This window comes from Pyxicephalus adspersus, chromosome Z (genome assembly GCF_032062135.1).
Source record: "Pyxicephalus adspersus chromosome Z, UCB_Pads_2.0, whole genome shotgun sequence".
NCBI lineage: Eukaryota > Metazoa > Chordata > Amphibia > Anura > Pyxicephalidae > Pyxicephalus > Pyxicephalus adspersus.
The window spans coordinates 67939527-67961566 of NC_092871.1; the positions used below are offsets into that span (position 1 = coordinate 67939527).

The window sequence follows — 22040 nt, forward strand, 5'->3', positions numbered from 1 at the left end:
AACATCACTTACCGCAAATCACCATCTCTTAGAGATAAATTAGTACACAGTCATTATTCTGAATCTTGCTCTACAACGTATAATGATTTTGGCACCCACAGATTTGGAAAATGTCCCCAATGTCCTTGGTTGAACAAACAATCATGCTTTACCCTTCCCAACATTAGAACCATAAGATTAGACAAAGCATAGATTGTTCATCAACTGGAATCATCTACATTATTTTCTGCATATGTGGCAGATTCTATGTTTGGAAAACTAGAAGAGCACTTAGAAAATGTATGTATCTCAATAATACTGGAAAAATGACCACACCAATAAGCCATCATGTTGGTCTGGTTCATAACTTTGACATTAAAGCAATATCTTTCTCTCTCTTTTAGAACAACTCTCCCCCAACAACAGAGGTGGAAACATAGACAAGGCCCTCTTAAAATTGGAAAATAAATGGATTCATCAATTAAATGCCATTTATCCTCCTGGATTAAATGACATGATCTCATTCGAACCCTTTTTATAAATATCTAGAATGAAAGCTACTGGAATCAAACTCTAATACTCACTATTCATATGGACTCTCACTACTATGTTAGTCCAACTTTAAATTTCAAACCTTCTATTTCATACTGTTTAAGTGATATAAACTGTGTTTTATAGTAGCTCCTTTTATGCAGTCTATGCCCTACGAGGGATGGGAGACCCCGCTTAGGCGACAGTGTAGTGATGGCACCAATATAGTGGCTTATCACTAATCTCCTTTCTCTCTCGTTAGGGTTTGGTACATTAGCATAGGACCCTGGGCCCACCATATGGAAGAGGGCCCTCTTTTATTTTACTAGGTGGGTGGGGACATTGAGACAAGGAGCTTATTAATACATCCTAAGTTATGTACACAAACTATGATCATTAACCAAATTAATTTTTTGGTTCTCGATTCATTACTTTATCAGTATGTTGAAATACCATTTTGCGTTAGGTATTAAACGTGTTTATTTCATTTTTTATTTCTGTAAAATGGATAACATCTACCTATTCACTATGAATTTCTTGTACTAAGGCTACTATTGTGGTTATATAGTGTCTATGTAGTAATATTTCTATGATAATCAATTGTACCTATGTTAGATGGAAACTGTTACATTTGCTATTACCTATTTCATCCATGTTGTCATCTCTTAGGAATATATTTCTATTCTTTTTATATTAAATCGCTATAACACTGTAATAATGTAATAACATAATTGTATCACTCTTATGAATAATAATATTACCCTTATAAGTTTTTACCATCAGTCATCTGCAGTGATATATTGGTGATAATAAAGAGATTAGAGATTCATCTCTATCAGTGTAATTTCAATGCTAGGCTATGATAACTCTTAGATTTCTCTGCACACAGGGGTGTGTCATCTTTCTATAAACAATACACAAGAGAAGGGCGGAAGCCGCCCTCATGCTGCTTCCCTGCCCACACTACACAGTGGCAATCAATCTCCCAATTAAGTTTTCTTCATTTAAGGACGAGCCAACACTGTAAATTCACATCTTTATCTACTCCTACAGTTATTGCATTAGATAGTAGTGTATTGGGGGCCTTACTGTTTACATGTTAACAACTGTTACATACACTTATCCTATAATATCTATATGAGAACCCTTTACTTTAGGATTCACCTATCTACATCCTGGCATCCATTCCTCTGAAGTATCGTCCGAATATAGATCACACGGCTTCTATTATCTACAAGTTATGTACGAGGTATGCCATCCAGTGGATGTTTTATATATTGCATCTATTTTTAATTTACATTCACGACTAACAACCAATTTATTTCTTTATTTTTATACAGTCACTGTGACAGGTCTAAGAAAATATGAACTTTAATTAATCACACCCACAAGCAATTTGTAAGTGCTCCCACTTAATTAAATCAGATTACTCCTCCTTCTGCTATTATAACCATATGTGTTCCTATTCTCTCATTTTACTCATCAGATCCGTCACATTAATCTATAAGAATCAGTGAGTTCCCTTAGATCTATATACATCAAGTCTGAGACCCAAGTACTCTCTATTTACTTCATTATTTTTCCTTATTACATTATCATTCTTACCATGTGGTATTTCCTACATACATTTTTCTCTTTGTTAGAGCGCTTCAGCGATTTCATGATTGGCACATCCATCTTTACCAATTATTGACATACTTTTATGATCCAATTGGCACAATTCCATTACTGTACATAAGTAAGTACATATCTATTACCTCTAGCAATAGCACAAAAGTTGTTACACTTTGTATCAATATGCACACTAATATGATATATGTATACTTTTATCTTCTTTGTAATGTTACTCAAACCAGTCATTGTTGCAGTTTTAGGGTCTCCATTATCCCCCGAGGAAGCCCATTTGGGCGAAACGCATTGGGATGAGACCCCGCTTTTTGACTCAATACCTATACAGAAGTTTCCGGTTTATTGAGTTTAGTCCAAGTTGTGGACGATAAAGGCTTTGGCACTTATCCAATTAATTGGGAAAATATTACTGTATTAACAAATGGATGGTTAGCTACACCAAATGCATAAGTATTACCAATGTAAGATGGCATCCTAAGGAGGCCTTGCTCCACTGACCACAAATGTAAGGAGACTTTTCTCCACTGGCCACTAATGCAAGGGGGCCCCTCTTCCAAATAACTACCAAGGTATTGCTTTCTGAAGACAGTATTCAAATAATGTGCAGTAGAAAGACAAATCATGGTGTCTCAACTGCTAATGTCACAGCGTCCCCTCTGTTTGACCTTGTCTACCACTGTACAAATAATAAATGAAAGGATACCTGGAAGTTCTGATTAATATTCTGAAGGACAATCTTTTCTCGGAGCCATACAGGTCCCCTGTTTCCATTTCTCTGTAACAGAACATTATTTCCAGAGTCTTTGATCACGAGTGAGCTGGAGCTGGAGCCATCCAAGAGGTAATAAAACACAAGCTGTTGACAGAAACATACAGCTTAACAGACAAAAGGCAACCCAGTTTAAAAAAATGACCAAGTTATCCTGGGGGTACAAGCTTGCAGGTCACAAGGATTGCTATTTAAAATAAAAACCCTATTCTATAAACAAAATGTAATATACTGTATTGCTTACCGGTCTTTAGTAAATTTGCTGCTAAATAAATAAATACTTTTTACATTTTACATTTGCTAGAAATTAACTTCCTGAGTACTGAAATCTCAAATGCTACCAGTTCTCTTCTGTAAATTACAAATGATCTTTCGGAATATACTATGAATATACAAAGGGCAAGTGTCTATATTTCAAATCAAGAAAGCATTCTAGGGTGACAACATTGCTCTTTCATAAACAATGTAGTGAGTGAGCATAGTTATAATCATAGAACTAAAAATGTGTTACTGGCTGGAAGAAAAATCATTAAACCAGTACCAAATCAATACTTGTGCTTTGTCCATACTGTACTGCTACTCAATCCAGCAACACTTACTTACCTTTCTTTAAGCATTCCATTGCTCCACTCTACCAAGGCCAAAAATGATACTCAGTATTTACAAGTATTCAATTGGGAATGGTTCTCAGCCCCACCAAGCTTTAAATGGAGTGATTTAGAACTTGCACATGACACCTGGTGGCTAAACTAAGTGGTACTAAAAATGCACACATGTAATGATACCCATTCCAAAAATGTACCCATTCTTTACTCTACCCAAAGCTACAAAAATCATCAAGAGGAAAATGCAGTAACTTGTGAATGTGTACATGGTAGAATTAACTCAAATCAAAATTTAAGCAATGATTTGCATATATATTTATTACAAGGCCTGGCACATTTTTAGATCGTGGCCCTATGAGCTAAATGGTAGGTTTCAGCAACATCCCTAGCAACATCCCATGAATGCCTTCTTTACTATGTGCTCTCTTAGAGTGTGCTCCTCAGTAAGCTCAGAAAAAAATAAACAACTTGAGTATTTTATTGCAGTACAAAACATGTTACAAGTGTTTGAAACTCCAATTTGCTATTGTTTCTTAAAATTAGCATTATAAGAATTTTACTGTGAAGCACCACTTACAAAGCATGGCAAGGTGCTGTCTGCCTGCAGCTGGGGACTTGTCATTGTGCTGACTACTGTGTCCTTTTGTGGAACACGCAAGAAGAAACCTGAAATTTATTAAAGAGCATGTTAAAGGATGCAGAAGAAAACTAACATTACATTTCTGGCACAAATAATGGTTTTTACAAAGTTATACACAAAAATAATTCTGTATTGAAAAAAAACTGCAGCAATACATAAAGCTAGCAAAGTATTTTCTTGTATCAAAAGAGGAATAGACTGCAGAGATGGAAACATATTGCTGCCCCTGTACAAAGCATTGGTCAGACCACATCTGGAATATGCAGTCCAGTTTTGGTACCAGTTCACAAAAAAGACATTGTTCAACTGGAGAGAGTGCAGAGTATGGCAACTAAATTAATACATGGAATGGAGGAGCTCAGCTATGAGGAGTTATTAGCTGAACCAAATCTGGAAAAAAAGAAGTTTAGGCTTCCGATAAGGAAGGGATTCTTCACTGTAAGGTCTGTGAAAATGTGGAATCGGCTCCCTCAGGAAGTAGTTTCAGCAACTACCATAGATTGCTTTAAGAAATAGCTGGATGTTTTTCTAGAAGCACAGAATATAACTGGGTATTAAAGCTTTAACCATCTGGGCGTTTCACTGATGTCTAGATTTCTGTACCAAAAGCGGTACGCTGTTTTTCATGAAATTTTTTTTTAAATTGTAGACCTGTAACTTACAGAAATATGTCCGAATAGGGGTCTAGTAGATATCATGAATATAAAACAAGTTTAAAACGCACAATCATGTAAAAAAAAAAAAAATTACTTTTAATAAAATTAAATAAAAAACAAAAAAATCAGCTTAAACAAGAATACATAAATAAATCAAAAATACTGAAAATGCAATAATTCGTTATACTGGATAGTAATACATTTTTGTAAAACACCTCCCTAGTGTGGTAAATTTTAAAACAGTCCAACCTCACATACCTATAGACAAAACCACACAAATATATTTTGTATTATTTTGTATTGGACTGGATACAGGACTTTGTATTCAATCCAATACAAAATATTTGAATTTCCCGCTACAACCCCCATCGGCGGGCGCATGCACGGACATCATCAGGAATCGCCGAGGGGCGCGTACGCGATTGCCGGGTGCTCTAATTCCTTCCGAACTTCCGTACTTCCATGCAAAAAGTGTTAAATTTTTCGCATGGAAATTTACTTTAGATTGTAGGCTATAATTCACAGAATTACTCAATAATTACTTATAATTCACCGAATTACCGCATAACTCACCGAAATATGTCCAAAATTTTATAAATTTAATAATAAATTTTTTTTTTCTGAAACATAAAAAAAAAATCTTTAAAAAAAAATCTTTAAAAAAAAATAGTGTATAATGTAATGTATATGTACAGTACCTTTTATATTATATATATAATACAATTATATATATATTATAAAAAGATTTCTTTGTATTGGACTCAATACAGCTTTTTTGTATTGAGTTCAATACAAAGTTATTTAAATTTCCCGCCCCGCCTCCCACACCGATGCATGCAGCGACGTCACCGGGAAACCCCGGAGATCGTCACTGCACTCGCAGGAAGAAGAAGGAAGAGGACAGACGTGTCCGGAGGAGCTGCGCGGACCGGGTAAGTATTTTCTTTCAGTTGTAATCCGATTGTCATACAATTTATGACAATCAGATTGCAATATAACGTTTGTTTATATTTGTAACCACCTGAGAAAAGTTCGGGTTTAACACTTTTTGCAAGTGTTTTTACCCCGAACCAAGGTCGGGTTTAACGGCCAGGTGGTTAAAGTAAAAATAACAGTGACTGTTGATCCAGGGAACATCTGATTGCCTCATAGAATCAGAAAGGAATTTTTTCCCCTGTTGGAGCAAATTGTACCAGAGTTTTTTTTGCCTTTCTCTGGACCAACTATGTCCATAGGGTTGTATATCTGGGATATGTTTATTTACCTAGCGGTTGAACTTGATGGATGTACTTTTTTCAACCTGACCTACTATGAATAAGTTATACAATTATTAGCTAAGGGTTGGGGGAGTTAATTAGAAATGAAAAGTAAACTAAGGTAATAAAGGGTAAATAAGTACGTTATTATTAAAAAAACCTTATATAACTAAGAAGCTTGGATTTATTTGAGACCTGTTCCCTTTAATGTTGGCAAGCCAAACTTAAATGTGCTTAATTGCACCACTGTTTAGGCATGTTAAAAATGAAAATGAGGGGATGCAACAAATATTAAAGACAGGTTACAAAGAAAATGAAAAAAAAGTTTAGAGGTTTAATATAACCTCTAATCTACTAGAGAGGTTTCTTGCATTAAAAAAAGTCTTGCTTACTGCATCTGTCATGCAGTTTACAACAAAATGTACTATCCATTGGGGTTTAAAGGTAATGCAGGTAAGATGTGTGTAAAAGATTAAAATAAAAATATGTGTTGTCTAACTCCTATTCCTGTGTCCTGCAGACTGTAGCTGAAAGGCATTGAGTCTTACCTGATCTCTTGTTGTCAGTGTGATCTCGACCTGGCCTGGAGCTAACCCCATTAACTCTTTCCCACTTAGACTCCCAGCCACAATTGTCCACCTCAAAGTTGCAGTGGTGGGTATCTATAATGAAGTAAGAGGGATACAGTATATTAAGCCAAAATGTCCAAGAGAACAGTTTTGTACACAACAACCACCCTCTCTTTGATTCCTAAAACAAATACTGACAAAATAAAGAGAAGAATATCAATGTTCAACATAGGCCACACAAGTCTGCCCTTAAATATGCTGACAAATTAAAGTGATACAAGTGAAACAGCTGCAGTGTTGACTATATCTAAAAAGGACCATGGGAGGAAAAATTTGATTTTTAGCCAATGACAGGCAAAGTGAGCAAGGATGATGGTGAGACTAAAACACTCTGTGTCATAACCGAAAATGTCATGCATTTTACTTCTGTGCTTATAATTTTTATACAATATGTGACCATTAACAAAAGCCTCTGTTTACCCAGGAATGTGCATTATGTGCAAACAGTTCCCATATGGGATGAAGGCAATTCAAATATAGTGGTATCACACTTATCCAGGCCCAATGGGAGGATGGAACCTGGTCTATGTTATTCTGAATGATGAACAAGCAGCAAACCTGGAATATAAAAGCCTTGGGATTACAAAGTAAAGAACAACTGGTATAACAGAAATAAAGCTTACCTCCTGAAAATGTTTGTTTTGTCTACCTAAAATGCTTTGGAGTCACAGACCCATATTAGGCACACACCAAAATGAAGTTAAGGAAAGGTCAGGCTCCCTTAGCTCTATATGTGACCTATTAAATTCCCAATGAACCTTTGCATTTTTTCTGGTACTGGTACTAGCTGCCCCTTGGGAAGGTTATGTCACCAGTGCCTTCCATTCCACGGATTTCTCATTAACAGCAACATCTTGGCAACAATTTTACTTTAAACTCTAGATGCAATGCAATAAAACCTGATGCGGATATCATAGGTGGGCCTGCTCAGAGAACACAGACGAAAAAGCTGGCCACTAAAGACAGACAAAACTATGAGATTTTCAAATCATAAAAAAGTGATGTAAGTAACTATATTAAAGTTGATGTGTTTCTAGGGAAATGTTTAGTAATGTTGACTGTGAATTCAGTGTGGGGGTCTGGATTTGAAAGTGAATTACATTTTTGTTTTAAATTTTGTTTCCTGCTTGTTAGGAATAATTACCGTATTTTTCGGACTATAAGACGCTCCGGCCTATAAGACGCACCCAATTTTAAAGGAGAAAAACCTAGAAAAAAAAGATTCTGAACAAAATACTAAAAAATCACTCTGTGTCAATGTATCCCCTTCTGAAGAAGCCCACAGCATCGCGGGATCGGGTGAGTATGATTTTTTTTAATTACCGGTATATTTAATATGTATTCGGTGTATAAGACGCACCCACTTTTCCCCCCCAGTTTTGGGGAAGAAAAAGTGCGTCTTATGGTCCGAAAAATACGGTACATAGTTAAATAGCCCACCGCGACATCTTAACCACTCACCACAGTTTGCTTCATCTGAATTGTCACCACAATCATCTGTTCCATCACAGCGAGCCCCTTCCTCCACACAGCTGCCTCGAGCACAAAGAAATTGTCCTTCTGCACATTTATCCTGCAGATCTGAAAAATGCACAAACATATGTATGTTTGTCATGTAACTGAATAAAGGCAGGTTCACTTGTCAAGATTCCCCTTTTCATTCACCAAATGTATGTTACAAAAACAAATAAGAAGAAAAAGATGCTAGTAAGTTGCTATTGTCAATATGGGACACTCCTGTGGACACCCTTAATTGTAGGGTAGAGAAACACTCTGGAGCACAGTTGGAAAAGTAAGCCATTTTATAACCTGCTGTGTAAAATAGAATGGTTGCTATATACAACAGACTTTCTCTCCATTTCTGGGGGGTTTGAATGTTAAAAAAAAAATGTTCCATGTTTTATACCAGGGCCGTCTAACTTCAGTCCTCGAGGGCCATGATCCTCACACATATTATGTTTTTTAGTATTTCTAATGCAGACAGCAATACTTTTAGTAAGCCATGATTTACTAAGAGTCAGAACATTTACATGAAGATCCTTTCCTGTTTCTGGCCTTTGAGGATTAGAGTTGGTCAGCTAAGCTCCATACCCTATTATAAATAGGCTGCTGTAATACCTGAAAGAGCACAGTGGCGGAATTCAATGTCATCCACAGCGAGGTCTGTCGAGCTGAAAGCATCTCGTGAGGCTGTGACAATAACCTGTGAAATATTTATCAGTCTATTAAGATAGTGAATAGATTTGTGAAGATCCAGTGACTGTTCAGATGCCCCCCACTGTACACAAGATACTCCCAAGGCTGCAGAAGGCTTCCTGTCTTATCCCACTGTGCAGAAAGTACCCTCTCATATTTGCAGAAAGACTCACTAAACCACAGAAAGACACCTACTCCCCACACAAAGAGTACCATTCCACCACCGATAGAAGGGAGAGTTCTGTTTGCAGACCAACCTCATAGCTGATCAAAAAAGCAAATTTATATACGCAACACTATTAAAATAAAGGGATGGGAAAAAAAACTACTGTTGGGTATTCATGTTTGAAGCAGTGCCAGGTTCTTTCTCTAAAGGCCTTCCTATGACCCTGATTTATGAAAGCTCTCCAAGGCTGGAGAGAATACACTTTCATCGGTGAAGCTGGGTGATCCAGCAAACCTGGAATGGATCTAGTCCAGGATTCAAAATGTTTGCTAGCAAATGGCAATGAGTTTAAAAAATCTATTCCTTGTTTTCTGGACCGCCCAGTTCACTTCTAAAAGTGTATTCTCCCCAGCCTTGGAGAGCTTTCAGGCCCTATGTCTTTCCCTAAAGCACCTTCACTGACCTCCAATAGAAATTCCACCTAAAGACTTATTAGAACCTACAACTCACTTGAAATTTCCCAGAGATAACACCAATACAGACAATTTATTACAACACTGTACAACAGACCTGGAAGTCCCCTGAGATCCTGCCAGTGTAAATAATTGCTCTTCTCCATGAAGACAAACTGCTCCGCAAACTAGTCCATGAGGTATAGGTCTGAGTGCTGTCTACCAGCTGTACAGACAGGCTCCCATTCACCTGAGAAGAATCTGGGAAATTAAAAGATATCACCATAAATAGATCTATTTTACTCAGCACGCAGACTTCAGTATATTTCAAGTATTCTTTAAATGCAAAAACAACCATATCGCCTCAATGACACCTACCAACATCTATTTTAGAGTGTCGATATAAACTATAGGTTGCAAACTGTGTTATATATTGGCTTAATACCAATGGTTGATAAGTGCTCAAAGTGGTTGCAACTGTCAAATCTGGTCAGTATAACATATTGGAAGTAATTTACAGACTGCTTTAGTCCAGCCTTACTCAACCTTTTCAACATGAGAAACCTTTATAACAACTTTCTGGTTGCAGGGAACTCCTGGCAATAATAATGATATGCCCAGTTCATGGTATATTAGCATGGTGGTCAATGGGATGAATACCTCTTACATAGTTAGCTAGTGAAAAGTTTGCCAAATAGATAATTGGTGTCAGTGGTAACTGACCTGAGAGGCACAAATTGCTCATTGCCTTAAGAACTTGTAGGAACCTTTAGTGCAGGGGTGCCCACACTTTTTTGGCTTGCAAGCTACTTTTAAAATTACCAAGTCAAAATGATCTATCAACAATAAAAACTTGGACCTAATAACTCCTGTGCACAGTAAAGTTTATTTTGAAAGGCAGGGCTCCGCGATCTACTTGCGTTGCCTTTGCAATCTACCGGTAGATCGCGATCCACCTGCTCTAGAGGAACCCTAGGATTTCATGGAAACTGGTTGAGAAATACTGCTTTAGTCACTGAGAAGAACTGCTTTATGAAACACAAGGGTAATGTTGGAGTGAAACAAAGACAATGTAAAAAAGGCCAAAATGATAGACTTAAAAATGCATAAGTAGCAATTACAGTGAAAACTGCCTGTCTAAATATCTAGAGAGATATTCTGTTGAAATTTAGAGCAAATTTCCAGTTTTCCTGTAACTAATCAAGCCATGTCTCACACTTTAAACCTGGCCATTGCTTGTGCATTTCTTCATCATTTGCTACCGTAAGATTCTGATGTCCAAAAGGTTTACTTTAAAGTGAACATTTTATTTCTATTGTCATAGCAACAGGTTTACTTTATTGCTGGAGCTTACAAAGGAAAGTGACCTCTCTCCCCACCTTCACGTGAAGGTGCTACATATGTAGCCAATCACCAAAAAACAGTGCAAGAAGCAAACAGAAATGCATGTTCCTCCTTACCCCAAAGTACTTTTATATTTTTATTTATGTGTGCATTTATCCTTGGTGGACAAATACAATTTTTATTTACGTGTGCATTTATCCTTGGTGGCCAAATACAACAAAGCTGGAGCAAAGATGAAAGTATCTGCTACTGGATGAACTGCCATTGCATGGGCAAAAAACTACTTTAATAGCAGTGTCTAAAGCTGTTTGTTTCATTAACTTCTTGATGAATGATTACACAACTGTCAACAATAAGTAAAATATTAAACATTCATCATCTCATAGTGCGAAAATCTCTTCAGAGATAAAATATAGGCAGAACACTATTTAATATATAGCATTTCTCTTTTTCACTTGTGACTCTATTTTGGAATTGGGCTCACATACAGGTGGAATGATTATTCACTCACTTTAAACCTATTCTTGATTGTAGCACATGGGTTACTACGTACATCCTGCATAAGAAATACCAGCCTTTGAAAACTTTCAAAGTCTGATCTAAGAATGGGCATATCCAGATACAGTAATTGTCAATCATTTCAGAAGTTAGGAACTGAGGTTTACCCTTTAGCACTGAAACATTTAAAGTTAAAATAGGCAGTTTTTCCCCAATTTTAGATACAATGGATACAACATAACATATACTGTTTATACTAGAATATAAATCAATATATATTTTTCCCTCAAAATAAAGAATCTCAGTTTATACTTGGGTGGCTGATCAGAACTGACAAGTTGTTTATAATGAACTTTATATGATCATATGGAACAATATTCTGGTGGTCAACAAACATGGACAAAAGAATATTAAAGTGCAAACTACCCATTTATAACCAAATAAAAAGTAAAAACCTGTAAAAATGATATACAGGCTGAGCTCCTGTGATTTTGTTGTTAAAAAAATGTTTGGAAATGACACACTATAGTTGTATTTAATTACTTATTTTATTGTCATTTCTGTTGAATGATGTTTAGAATGTTGTTCCCTAAGTTTATATTCAAGTCAAAGTATTTTTCCTGTTTTTTTTTCAAGTAAAAGTAGGTACCTCAGATTATATTCGAATATATACAGTATTAGTGCTGTCAGAGAACCTGTATGGGAGATTAATTTCTCCTGTTTCTTATTAAAAAAATCACACCAACAGAGAGGACAGTGAAGGAAAACTTTTGAGTAGATCTAATTTAACAAGTTAGATAGTTAAACAGTTATTGTTTAAAAATCTATATTCATGTAGGGTGAATGGCAATTACTTTACATTATCATTATTTTGCTTCTGTCCTACCTGGGGACCATATGTGGTAGTGAATGTGGAGTTCACATGTGGCAGCTGCCTCTCTCAGGATAGGGGACTGGAGGCGAGCTGACGCTGCAAATTTCCTACTGTGACCTTCGGCCACCATAAACCAACCTGTGTTGAAGAAAGAGAGAAGTGTCATGTTGGAAATATAGCAAAAGAACAAGAATTGCCTTGTGACTGGCTTATCCTTGTCAACCTCATTGGAAACACATAGGGCAGAATCTAATTGTTGGCTGCTGGCAACAAGAACAGTACTGTCTTCACTGACACAAAGCCTAGTGACTACCCAAGGAATCTGGCTCACAGTGCTTGAGAATCCCAATAAAAAAAGAAATTATTTTTTTGTAAAATTGCAGGACAATAAATTTCAGAATCTGTATCTAAACCGTTTTGCTGTAAAACTATCCATAGGTTGGTTAGAGAAAAAAATAATGTATGACAAAAGTTTTCACATCAATAGGCTAAGTGAGAGCATTTTTTTTAGAATTCTAATAGAAATACAGATGCTGCTACTCCTTCTTGTAATGCTAATTCATTGGTGCTCATGCCAATACAATGGACCCATGGCTTTCTTAGTCACTGACTTGAAACAAATAACCAAATCGGGAGCTATTTAGAGTGATATCATTGCTTCATATATGTTCCAGCTTAGTAATTCATAAAGTAATGAAACAATACTTAGAATAATAAACAGCATTTTTAAAAAAGTAGGTGGTAATGGCACCTACCTGTGTACCGTGGTGCAGTTTAAAGAAATCAATAACACTGCAGGTGGAGGTGTAAGATCCACCACTACAGAGCTGCTAAGGTAGTGCAGTGCAGGCACTAATGGACTCTGTTGAAGGCTACCTGTACTTAATCATGCGGTTTTAGATTACACAGGGTACAGATGAGAACATGTGTCCTATAGCTTCCTTATGTAGTTCTACAGTACACAGCGCTACACAGGTCAAAGATACTGTCTGAAGCTGTTTTGTTGGCTTTCTTACCACTGAAGCTGAAGTATAAAAGTAAGGTATTGTCCAAAGAAACAAAGCAGTATATGTTTATTACCAGTATACTTTATTTCTTATGGACATTATCTCTCCTCACCTACATGATTGCAGAACCGGCCTGTGTGTATTAGATCCATTTTATACAATTAATAAGAAATCTTCTGCTGGTTCTTTTCCAGCAAATATTCTCAATGTGTTACTGAGGCATCATCCATCATCTAGAAAGATAAATATGAGTCACTGGAATTACCCCATCTGTTTCCCAGTGTGTGATCACCGTGATGATGTCTGGAACCCCACATGGGGGAACTTCTTCTGTCTCTCACCCATCGGAAGCTGGATGTGCTGATGTCCCTCCAACCACAGTTGTTGTACTCAAAGTCACAGCTGAAGGGGACTCCCCATACTGGGGAATTTTGATGGTAACCTGAGGATAGAGTAATGAAGTGTTTTTTCTCAATTCCAATGCACACTAGTAACTAGTAATACATGTCTTCCAAATCTTTATACATAGTAAATAGTATACTTGACCAATGTAAACTAATGCTCCTGTTTTTGGTACACGCTGGAGAGTACTTGTCATTTTCCTATTTCTGTGGGGCACTTTATTGGTGATACCTGATGTGGTATGTCGCTAAGGCTGGCAACAATGTGCATGTAAGGCATGTTAACACACAAAAATGTACAAGTACAGTAGGCTGTATTGTAGTATATTGTTTTAAAATTGATAGTGAAAGTGAAAATGAGGGTGTCAAAAACACAGCAGGTGCATTTAGTTCTTGCCAAATTTGGTTTTGGTGGCCATAATACCAACTCTTTTCAATCTATGTACTCCAACCCTACTGCCCAGATTCAGGTGGCGGGAGTCCAGTCTTCAGTTTTTTCTGTAGGAAGGGGGACCTGTCAGGGATGCCCCCTATCTCCATTATTATTTATTCTTGCATTGGAGCCCTTAGCCAGGTCATTTCATGACTGTAAAATTTATGAAGAAATTTAAGTAGAGGGCGGTCGTATAAGTCTTGCAATGTTTGCAGATGACGTTCTACTGTTTCTTAAGGACCCAGGCAAAGATCTCCTTTCCATTATCTATCATTTTTCGTATTTTGGTTCTTTTTTGGGTTTCCGAATTAACTACACTAAAAGCGAGATTTTATGTCTCCCTGCAACCTTGCCCCCTGCCCTTTTCTTTACTATTGGCAACCTGGTTATGAAAATTGCAAAAACCCACTTAGCATATCTAGGAGTACAAGTCTCTTGTAACGTCCCTGATATGTACAGATTAAACTATTCTTCTCTTATATCTAAAATTTTAGCTAAATTATTTCAATGGAAATCTCTCCCACTGTCACTAATGGGCTGCTGACACCTTATTAAAATGATAAGCTTTGCCAAATTGCTAAATCCACTGCAAATTTTACCGTTTCTCCTACGTCATTCATATGTCAAAAAACTGCAGTCGGCATTTGGTATTTTCCTATGGCAGGGCAAGACCCCTCGTAATGGCAGATCTAAATTAATTTGTTCTAAAGACAATTTGGAGGTCAACTTCCCTGATCTACGTAAATATAATATGACATGTCTTATGAGACATGTCAAGGATTGGTGGCATGGCACATCTCAATATATGGTAGAAAAGCTAGAATCACGCTTGGTCCAACCATGGTCTCTACTGGCGCTTTTAAACACTCCTTTCTCATCTGTGCCACCCAATCTACGTAAAAATCTTCTTTTCAGAGATACTTTATTAGCATGGAGGGAAATTAGGAAGCTATTTCGTTGATTTGTGGGTCCTACTGTAGACACTCCTTTGCACACCACACCTTATTTCCCCCAGGGTCTGGCCTATAAGTCTTTTGAATTGTGGAAGCGCAGAGTTATTGCAGTTTTGGGTCTTCTTTTGGACGACTCCAAAAAGCTCATGCCTTTTGATATCCTGAGTATCCTTAAGTATCCTTAAATATGCTCTGCCCGCGCATTATTTCCTTTTTTATCTACAGGTTAAATCTACCTTTTTTTATTTCAGGCTAGGCAATCAAGTTTAGTACTCCCTGGCTGGGTTTTACAACTACTGGGGGAATCTACACCCAGACATTCTATATCTCATAACTATTCTCTGCTAAAAGACATGCCTACTGACATAGCTTTGGTGTTACCTTTTGTGCGCCACTGGGCTAACTTTCTAAACTTATCACATTCAGAGACTCTTGAATTATTGGAGTCCTCTAGGTCATGTATGCGCAAAGTAATAATCAGTAAACAGTGGCGAGAAATTCAATTTAAAAAAATTATACATAGAGCATACTTTGCCTTCAAAATACCCCCTAATCCTCAAAATGTGGCAACTAGGTTGACTGTATGCCCCAAGTGCAACCTGATTTCCTGGTCCCCCTAGAACATTTATTCTGGGATTGTCCCATTACATCCAGGTTTTGGTCCAAAATGTTTGATTTCTCCTCCTCTCCTACCCAGTCACTGGGCAGAATCGGCCATCCTCTCCTCAATTGGCGGTATTTCATTGTATAGTAGGGGGGAGCTCCACTGATGTTTCCAGTACACAATCATCGGTGACCAAATTCAAGCACCTTTCCTAGCTGTAAAAAATGTATTCTCAAAGTGTGGCTTGAACCCAATCCCCCAGGTATAATAAACAAAATTGAAGCCACTCAACACTGAGATACACATCCACAAAGATTCTTTGGTACTTGGATGCCCTATTTACAGCATACTCTTTCCCCGGCCCAGCTACATGAAATTATAGAACTTTTTCGGCACACCACATGGTATGACCACAGGGCCTTAGGTGCTTCTTAAACAAGGACAGGTGTAGCTTACCGCTTTCTCGCTTTCAGTTGTGTGTAGAGTAGTATGGCGACTATTTAGTATTTTATTTGAATGCTGAAATTCTTATATGCAAAGATATTTTGACCATCTTTCACTTGCAAGAAAATGTTGTATGGTAAGGTGTCTGTTGTTAGACAATTGTCTTTTTTTAAGGGGGTTATGGTTCTTTGGTGTACCCTTTTGTTTGGTTATGTTATGTTTTGCTAAAACTGTATACTTTACTCTAAGAAAACGGAAAATAGAGGTGGGGCAGTAGTAATCAGTACTGTTTGAAATGTACTGGTTTTTGTATTATATTTCAATGTCATATTCTATTTTTTCTATTGGTTAATGTAACTACTTTCTTCCAATAAAGATATGTTTAAAAAAAACACAGCAGGCAAGGGGAAATCTCATCCCTGAACAGGTGCCCCCATTAGAACAAATTACATTGAATCTGTGGACAATGTTGGTTATTGGAATAAATGGGGTAAATGTCATCAATATGGACATAGATAACAAAATTTCCTGATCTAAACCTTTCATTGTGTTTGTAATTGAAATAACAAAGTAGTTTGTATACCATTATATAACAAATACACACCACAATCCCGCTCATCTGAACAATCCCAGCAGTCACAAATGAAGTTGCAGAGGCTGTGTTCATGAACCTCACACCTTGAGGAGGGGGCGGCAGTAGCTGCAGACAGTATACATCAAGGTTAGTATAGACAAAAACCTATAAAGTAGGTCTGTGGCAAAAAAAGGTTAAATTGACTTTATATATGACCCATTTAAATGTATATTTAGTCTATGCACAGAAGAAACCTTCATTTCTTGAAGGACAAAAAAAAAATCTCAGTAAAATAGCTGTTCAAGAAGGAACATAGTCATATTCCAACTAAAATATTTTAACAACTAAAACAGAGCAAACTGGGACCCAAATCAGACCCAAGAATGAGTGGAATTATATTTTTATTTAACCATGTGTTTATGTCTCCGGTCACTGTCATTTTCCAAATAATTTACAAAGTACAAAAAAACATTTACATCACTATCTTTCAGAGTTTACAGTCATGTCCTCACCATTGCATATGCAGCGGGTCACTAGGTGGTGCAAATCACACGGGGTGATTCCAAAATGACTACTTAGTTTATAAACTTTGTATGCAGTGTTTTGGCTACATATGCAAATGGTTAGTTCAGTGCTGCAGGTGTCTTTTTTAATCTGTTATTTAAAATGTATTTATGAGTTTGAAGAAGAACTAAAAACAGATCCATAAAAAGAAAAAACAGCCAAACTGTAATTAATAGTGTTTCTTTGAGACAGTAAAGACATAAATACAGAATGTAATAAATGTAAAACACAAATCTCACAAAAGGCAAACAAGACAACACAGACACGGGAAGAAAGGGGAGTGGATGTGTGGGGAACAAAAAAGAGGCGGGGAAAACTGCAGAAAAGAAACAAGGTTGGTCCACAGATTGGAGCATAAAACTTCTGTATCAGAGCTAATCAGAACAACCAATAACATCATCCGTTGCGGAAATGTTCTTTTGTCCCTTATCAGCAATAATTGGTTTTGGTGTTGTAATATTCACTAATTTTCTCAAATGTTTCTCATTTTCTATTTGCACATTTGCTATTATTATGATTAATACTATAAGACAGACACAATATAGGAATGATAGATAATGTATATGAAAATACATTTGGGCTGTGTATATGATACTGTAAATTGGAAGTGACATTTTAGTTTTGCTAGTTGTTTATGTCTCAACTATCGCCATTGAATTCATAGATGTGTGGAAATTATCATTTCTGAGTAACAGTATTTCAGAATTACTATGGATTCTGTATTATATGGAACTCATTTGATGGTGATAGGGGTATCACCAAAACTAATGACTCTACTGGGCAATGCTCTACAGAGAAGCATATTGTGAACTGTGGGGTTACAAAACAACTCAGATTGTCCCACCTATGCCTGGGAAAAGTAACTGGGAAGCTCCATTGCTCCCTACATAAGGATAAGGGTTTAGGACAGTAGATAAATGATCATTTATTCAAAAGTAGCAAATATCGGGATATAAAATATCAATAGGAAAACTTACATAAACGGGAGTCTGAGCAGGTGTCTGAGCTGTGCTGGAGGTGCAGCACAGTTGTGGGTACTATGCTATATGTTTATTCGTTCTGCCCGGTCCAAAAATTTTTTTGGGACATGGTGCAACCTTTACTGCAGATATTTACCAACTGTACTATTCCTTCAGAAACAATGCACTTCCTCCTAAAACATAGCTCGTTACTTAGACACCTTGAACCTGATTCATCAAGCTAAATCCGAAGCTCACTCGCAAATGCATATTCGCAATCCGGAATCGGACACCAAAAACCTATTTACCAACTGAATTTTAGCCGTTGAGAACACCCTTGTGTAGTCTACCGGCACTTATCAACTGAAATGATCGCGCGCTTCAAGCCACGTATCTCCTGCAGCTCGACACTGGCGAGCTTGCATTAAAAATCATTGTTCCCCTAAAAAATCATTCTTTATAATGGCACACATCTTTCACTTGTGTTTCATGTTTCAAAAAATGTTTGTGGTGTTCAAATGTTTAAAACATATTTATTAGCTAAGAAATAAGCTAATTTTTCAATGACCTATTATTTTCAGGTTCAGAAAGAGTTAACTGATTTCAGCTGTTTACATAGGCGCCTACCTAAACCCTTACCATGCCTGACCCAAGGATCCGCCTGGTGATAAATACTTGCGAGTTCGGGCAGGGGAGACCTCGCTTTTGTCAGCGGACTAGATTATCCAACCAAGTTCTTCTTTGGAATAAATGTATAAAAATATATTAAAATAATATTATATTATAAAAAATAATAATCAAAAATGTTTAAAAAAAAAGGGGGGAGGGAGTTGTTTGCGGTGTTCTTCTAATCTATGTTGCTACATTTCATACTTTGCTTACCGTTTAGCACAATAGCTGCTTTGGTTTTTTACATTTTGAATGTTTCAATGTCCATTTTGCAATTAAGAAGTCAATGTTATTGCTATGTTATTCTGTTTTTATTATTAAACAGGATTTATATAGTGCCAACATATTACGCAGCGCTGTACATTAAATAGGGATTGCAAATGACAGACTAATACAGGCAGTGATACAGGAGGAGAGGACCCTGCCCCGAAGAGCTTACAATCTAGTAGGTGGGGGAATTTACACACAATAGGATGGGAGATATGTAGTGGTGAGAAGTAGTGATGGTTTCAAAAGACAGAAGACAGGTAGGCAAGTTTGAAAAAATGGGTTTTGAGCGCTCTTTTAAATGAGCAGAAAGTAGAAGCAAGCCGAATAGGACGAGAAAGACCATTCCAGAGAGTTGGGGCAGCTCTAGAGAAGTCTTGTATCCGTGCGTGTGATGAGGTTATGAGTGAGGAAGTCATTAGTAGGTCATTGGAGGAGCAGAGAGAGCGGCAGGGGGAGTATTTTTTTACCAAGTCAGAAATGTAAGTGGGACAATAACTGTGTAGGGATTTGAAGGCAAAGCACAGGAGCTTGAATTTGATTCTAAGGTGAAATGGAAGCCAATGGAGAGAACTACAAAGAGAAGCAGCGGAAGTGAAGTTGAGGGAAGGATGGATGAGTCTGGCTGCAGCATTTATGATAGATTGTAGAAGAGAGAGTCGGGTTAGTGGAATACCAGAGAGAAGGATGTTACAGTAGTCCAGGCGGGAGATGATAAGAGTGTGTACAAGGAGTTTGGTGGTCCCAGGGGACAGGTAGGGGCGGATTTTGGGGATGTTGCGTAGGTGAAAGTGGCAGGACCTGGAAATGTTCTGAATATGGGGGGTAAATGAGAGGGCCGAGTCAAAGGTGACACCAAGACAATGTGCCTGAGGGGAGGGCCGAATAACAGTGTTGTTAACAGTTAGATATATGCCAGGGCGAGATTTGGAATTTGAGGGGGGGATGATGATGAGTTCTGTTTTATCCAGGTTGAGTTTCAGGAATCGGTCAGACATCCATGATGAGATGGCTGACAGGCAACATTAGACCTTATCCAGGACTAAAGGAGACAGGTCAGGGGTGAACAGATAGATTTGAGTGTCATCAGCATACAGATGGTACTGTAAGCCAAAGGGTGATATGAGACTACTGAGAGAGGAGGTGTAGAGAGAAAAGGGAATCGGTCCAAGAACTGACCCTTGGGGAACACCAACAGGGAGGAGAGTGGGTGAGGAGTTACCATTGAAAGAAACTTGAAAGGAGAGGTCAGACATATAGAAAGCAAACCAAGAGAGAGCACTGTCACAGATGCCAATGGAGCGCATGATTTGTATTAAAAGGGGGTGATCAACAGTGTCAAAAACAGAGGAAAGATCAAGAAGGAGCAGGGAAAAGTTGCCTTGAGACTTGGCTCTGATGAGGTCATTGGCCACTTTAGTAAGGGATGTTTCGGTGGAGTGGGCAGATATAAAACCAGACTGGAGGGGGTCAAGGAGAGAGTTGGTGCTCAGGTAATGGGTGAGTCTTTTGTAGACAAGGCGTTCAAGAAGTTAAGGGTTTGATAGGTTGAAAGTGATAAGGTTATGATCAGAGAGGGGAAATGGTGAGTTGTCAAGGAGGGTGAGGTTGCAGAGTTTAGAAAATACCAGGTCTAGAGTGTGTCCGGCTATGTGTGTGGGGCCATTGGTGTGCTGTGAGTCCAAATGAGGAGGTAATGGAGAGCAGTTTGGCTGAGGAGGGAAGGTGGGGCTCATTCATTGCAACATTAAAGTCACCAAGGATTAGGGTGGGCAAGTCATGGGAAAGAATGTGTGGGAGCTAGGATGCAAAGTTATCCACAAATTGTGATACTGGGCCAAGGGGGCGGTAGACAGTAGCAACAATGAGGGGTAAGGGGCTAAGGAGTCGGACAGAGTGGACTTCAAATGAAGTGAAACAGAGAGAGGGTGGGGTAGGAAGGACTCTATATGTACAGTTAGGCGAGAGAAGGAGACCCACACCACCCCCTACTTTGTTGCCAGGTCTGGGGGTATGTGTAAAGTGCTGGCCTCCATAGAAGAGAGCAGCAGCAGAGGCAGAGTCAGAGGAGGAAAGCCAAGTTTTAGTGAGAGCAAGAAAATTCAGAGACAGAAAGAAGATTGTGTATGGAGGTTAATTTGTTGCCAACAGATCTGGCATTCCATAGACTGCCAGAGAGAGGGGATAAGGACTTATGGGTAGGCCGGATTGTTTAATTGCAATATTATTTCCTAATTACCACCTTTTTTTTTGTCATGTCAGTTCAGTGGCGTCTGTGTTGTCTCTATATTTTAACGTGACATTTTAGCTATGTTTTAGCTGTGTTTATTTTGAATAAAATTGTTTTCAAAATCTTGTCGTTTGTTTGTTTTTTGTGGGGTTTGTATTTGTGATCTCCTTTACAATCTCCTAGGAATTTTTAACCTTGGGTGATCCAGCAGACCTCCAATTTAACAAGTCAATTGTGATTGTTTTGAAGCAGTTCCTTTCTCTTAATTGTTGAAAAGCTAAAAAGAGCCCAATTGTCTTATTAAAACTGTTGTTTAATATGCATAGATGTGTGCCAAACCACAGAAGCCTGATGTGCATAACTGGGCGCCAAACCACAGGAGCCTATGTGCGCGTGAACTGTGTTCTTGAAAAACGCACCGGCCACTTTTGCAGAGAAGGATCCTCATTCGGGTTTTTCTTTTTAGGTTTATATTGTTTGTTTGCCTTCATGTATGTACATACATATATATATATATATATATATATATATATATGTATGTATGCATTTATATTTGTGTACAAATACATAGAAAAGATCATCTTTGCCAACAACCTTTTTTGCAAATACTTGATTTCTCTAAAGCCAAACTAGAATAAAATTTGAATCAGATCCAAAATGCTTGGTCATATTTTTTTTAAAATTTATACTATTGTGTGATGACATATTATA

The 22040-nt window shown here is 37.7% G+C and overlaps 1 protein-coding gene across 3 annotated transcripts in view; it reads right to left on the reverse strand.

The window, feature by feature from the left end:
* MAMDC4 (MAM domain containing 4) overlaps positions 1-22040 on the reverse strand; it is a 58826-nt gene that overhangs the window by 31944 nt on the left and 4842 nt on the right. For all 3 annotated transcript variants that reach the window (XM_072430097.1, XM_072430095.1, XM_072430096.1), the window contains exons 2-10: positions 16671-16766; positions 13497-13673; positions 12237-12362; positions 9627-9769; positions 8813-8897; positions 8156-8275; positions 6614-6727; positions 4091-4179; positions 2843-2995 (exon numbers count right to left, since the gene is read on the reverse strand). In XM_072430097.1, the coding sequence (XP_072286198.1) occupies positions 2843-2995; positions 4091-4179; positions 6614-6727; positions 8156-8275; positions 8813-8897; positions 9627-9769; positions 12237-12362; positions 13497-13548 (882 nt within the window). In that variant the 5' untranslated portion in view covers positions 13549-13673; positions 16671-16766. The remainder of the gene's footprint in view (positions 1-2842; positions 2996-4090; positions 4180-6613; positions 6728-8155; positions 8276-8812; positions 8898-9626; positions 9770-12236; positions 12363-13496; positions 13674-16670; positions 16767-22040) is intronic.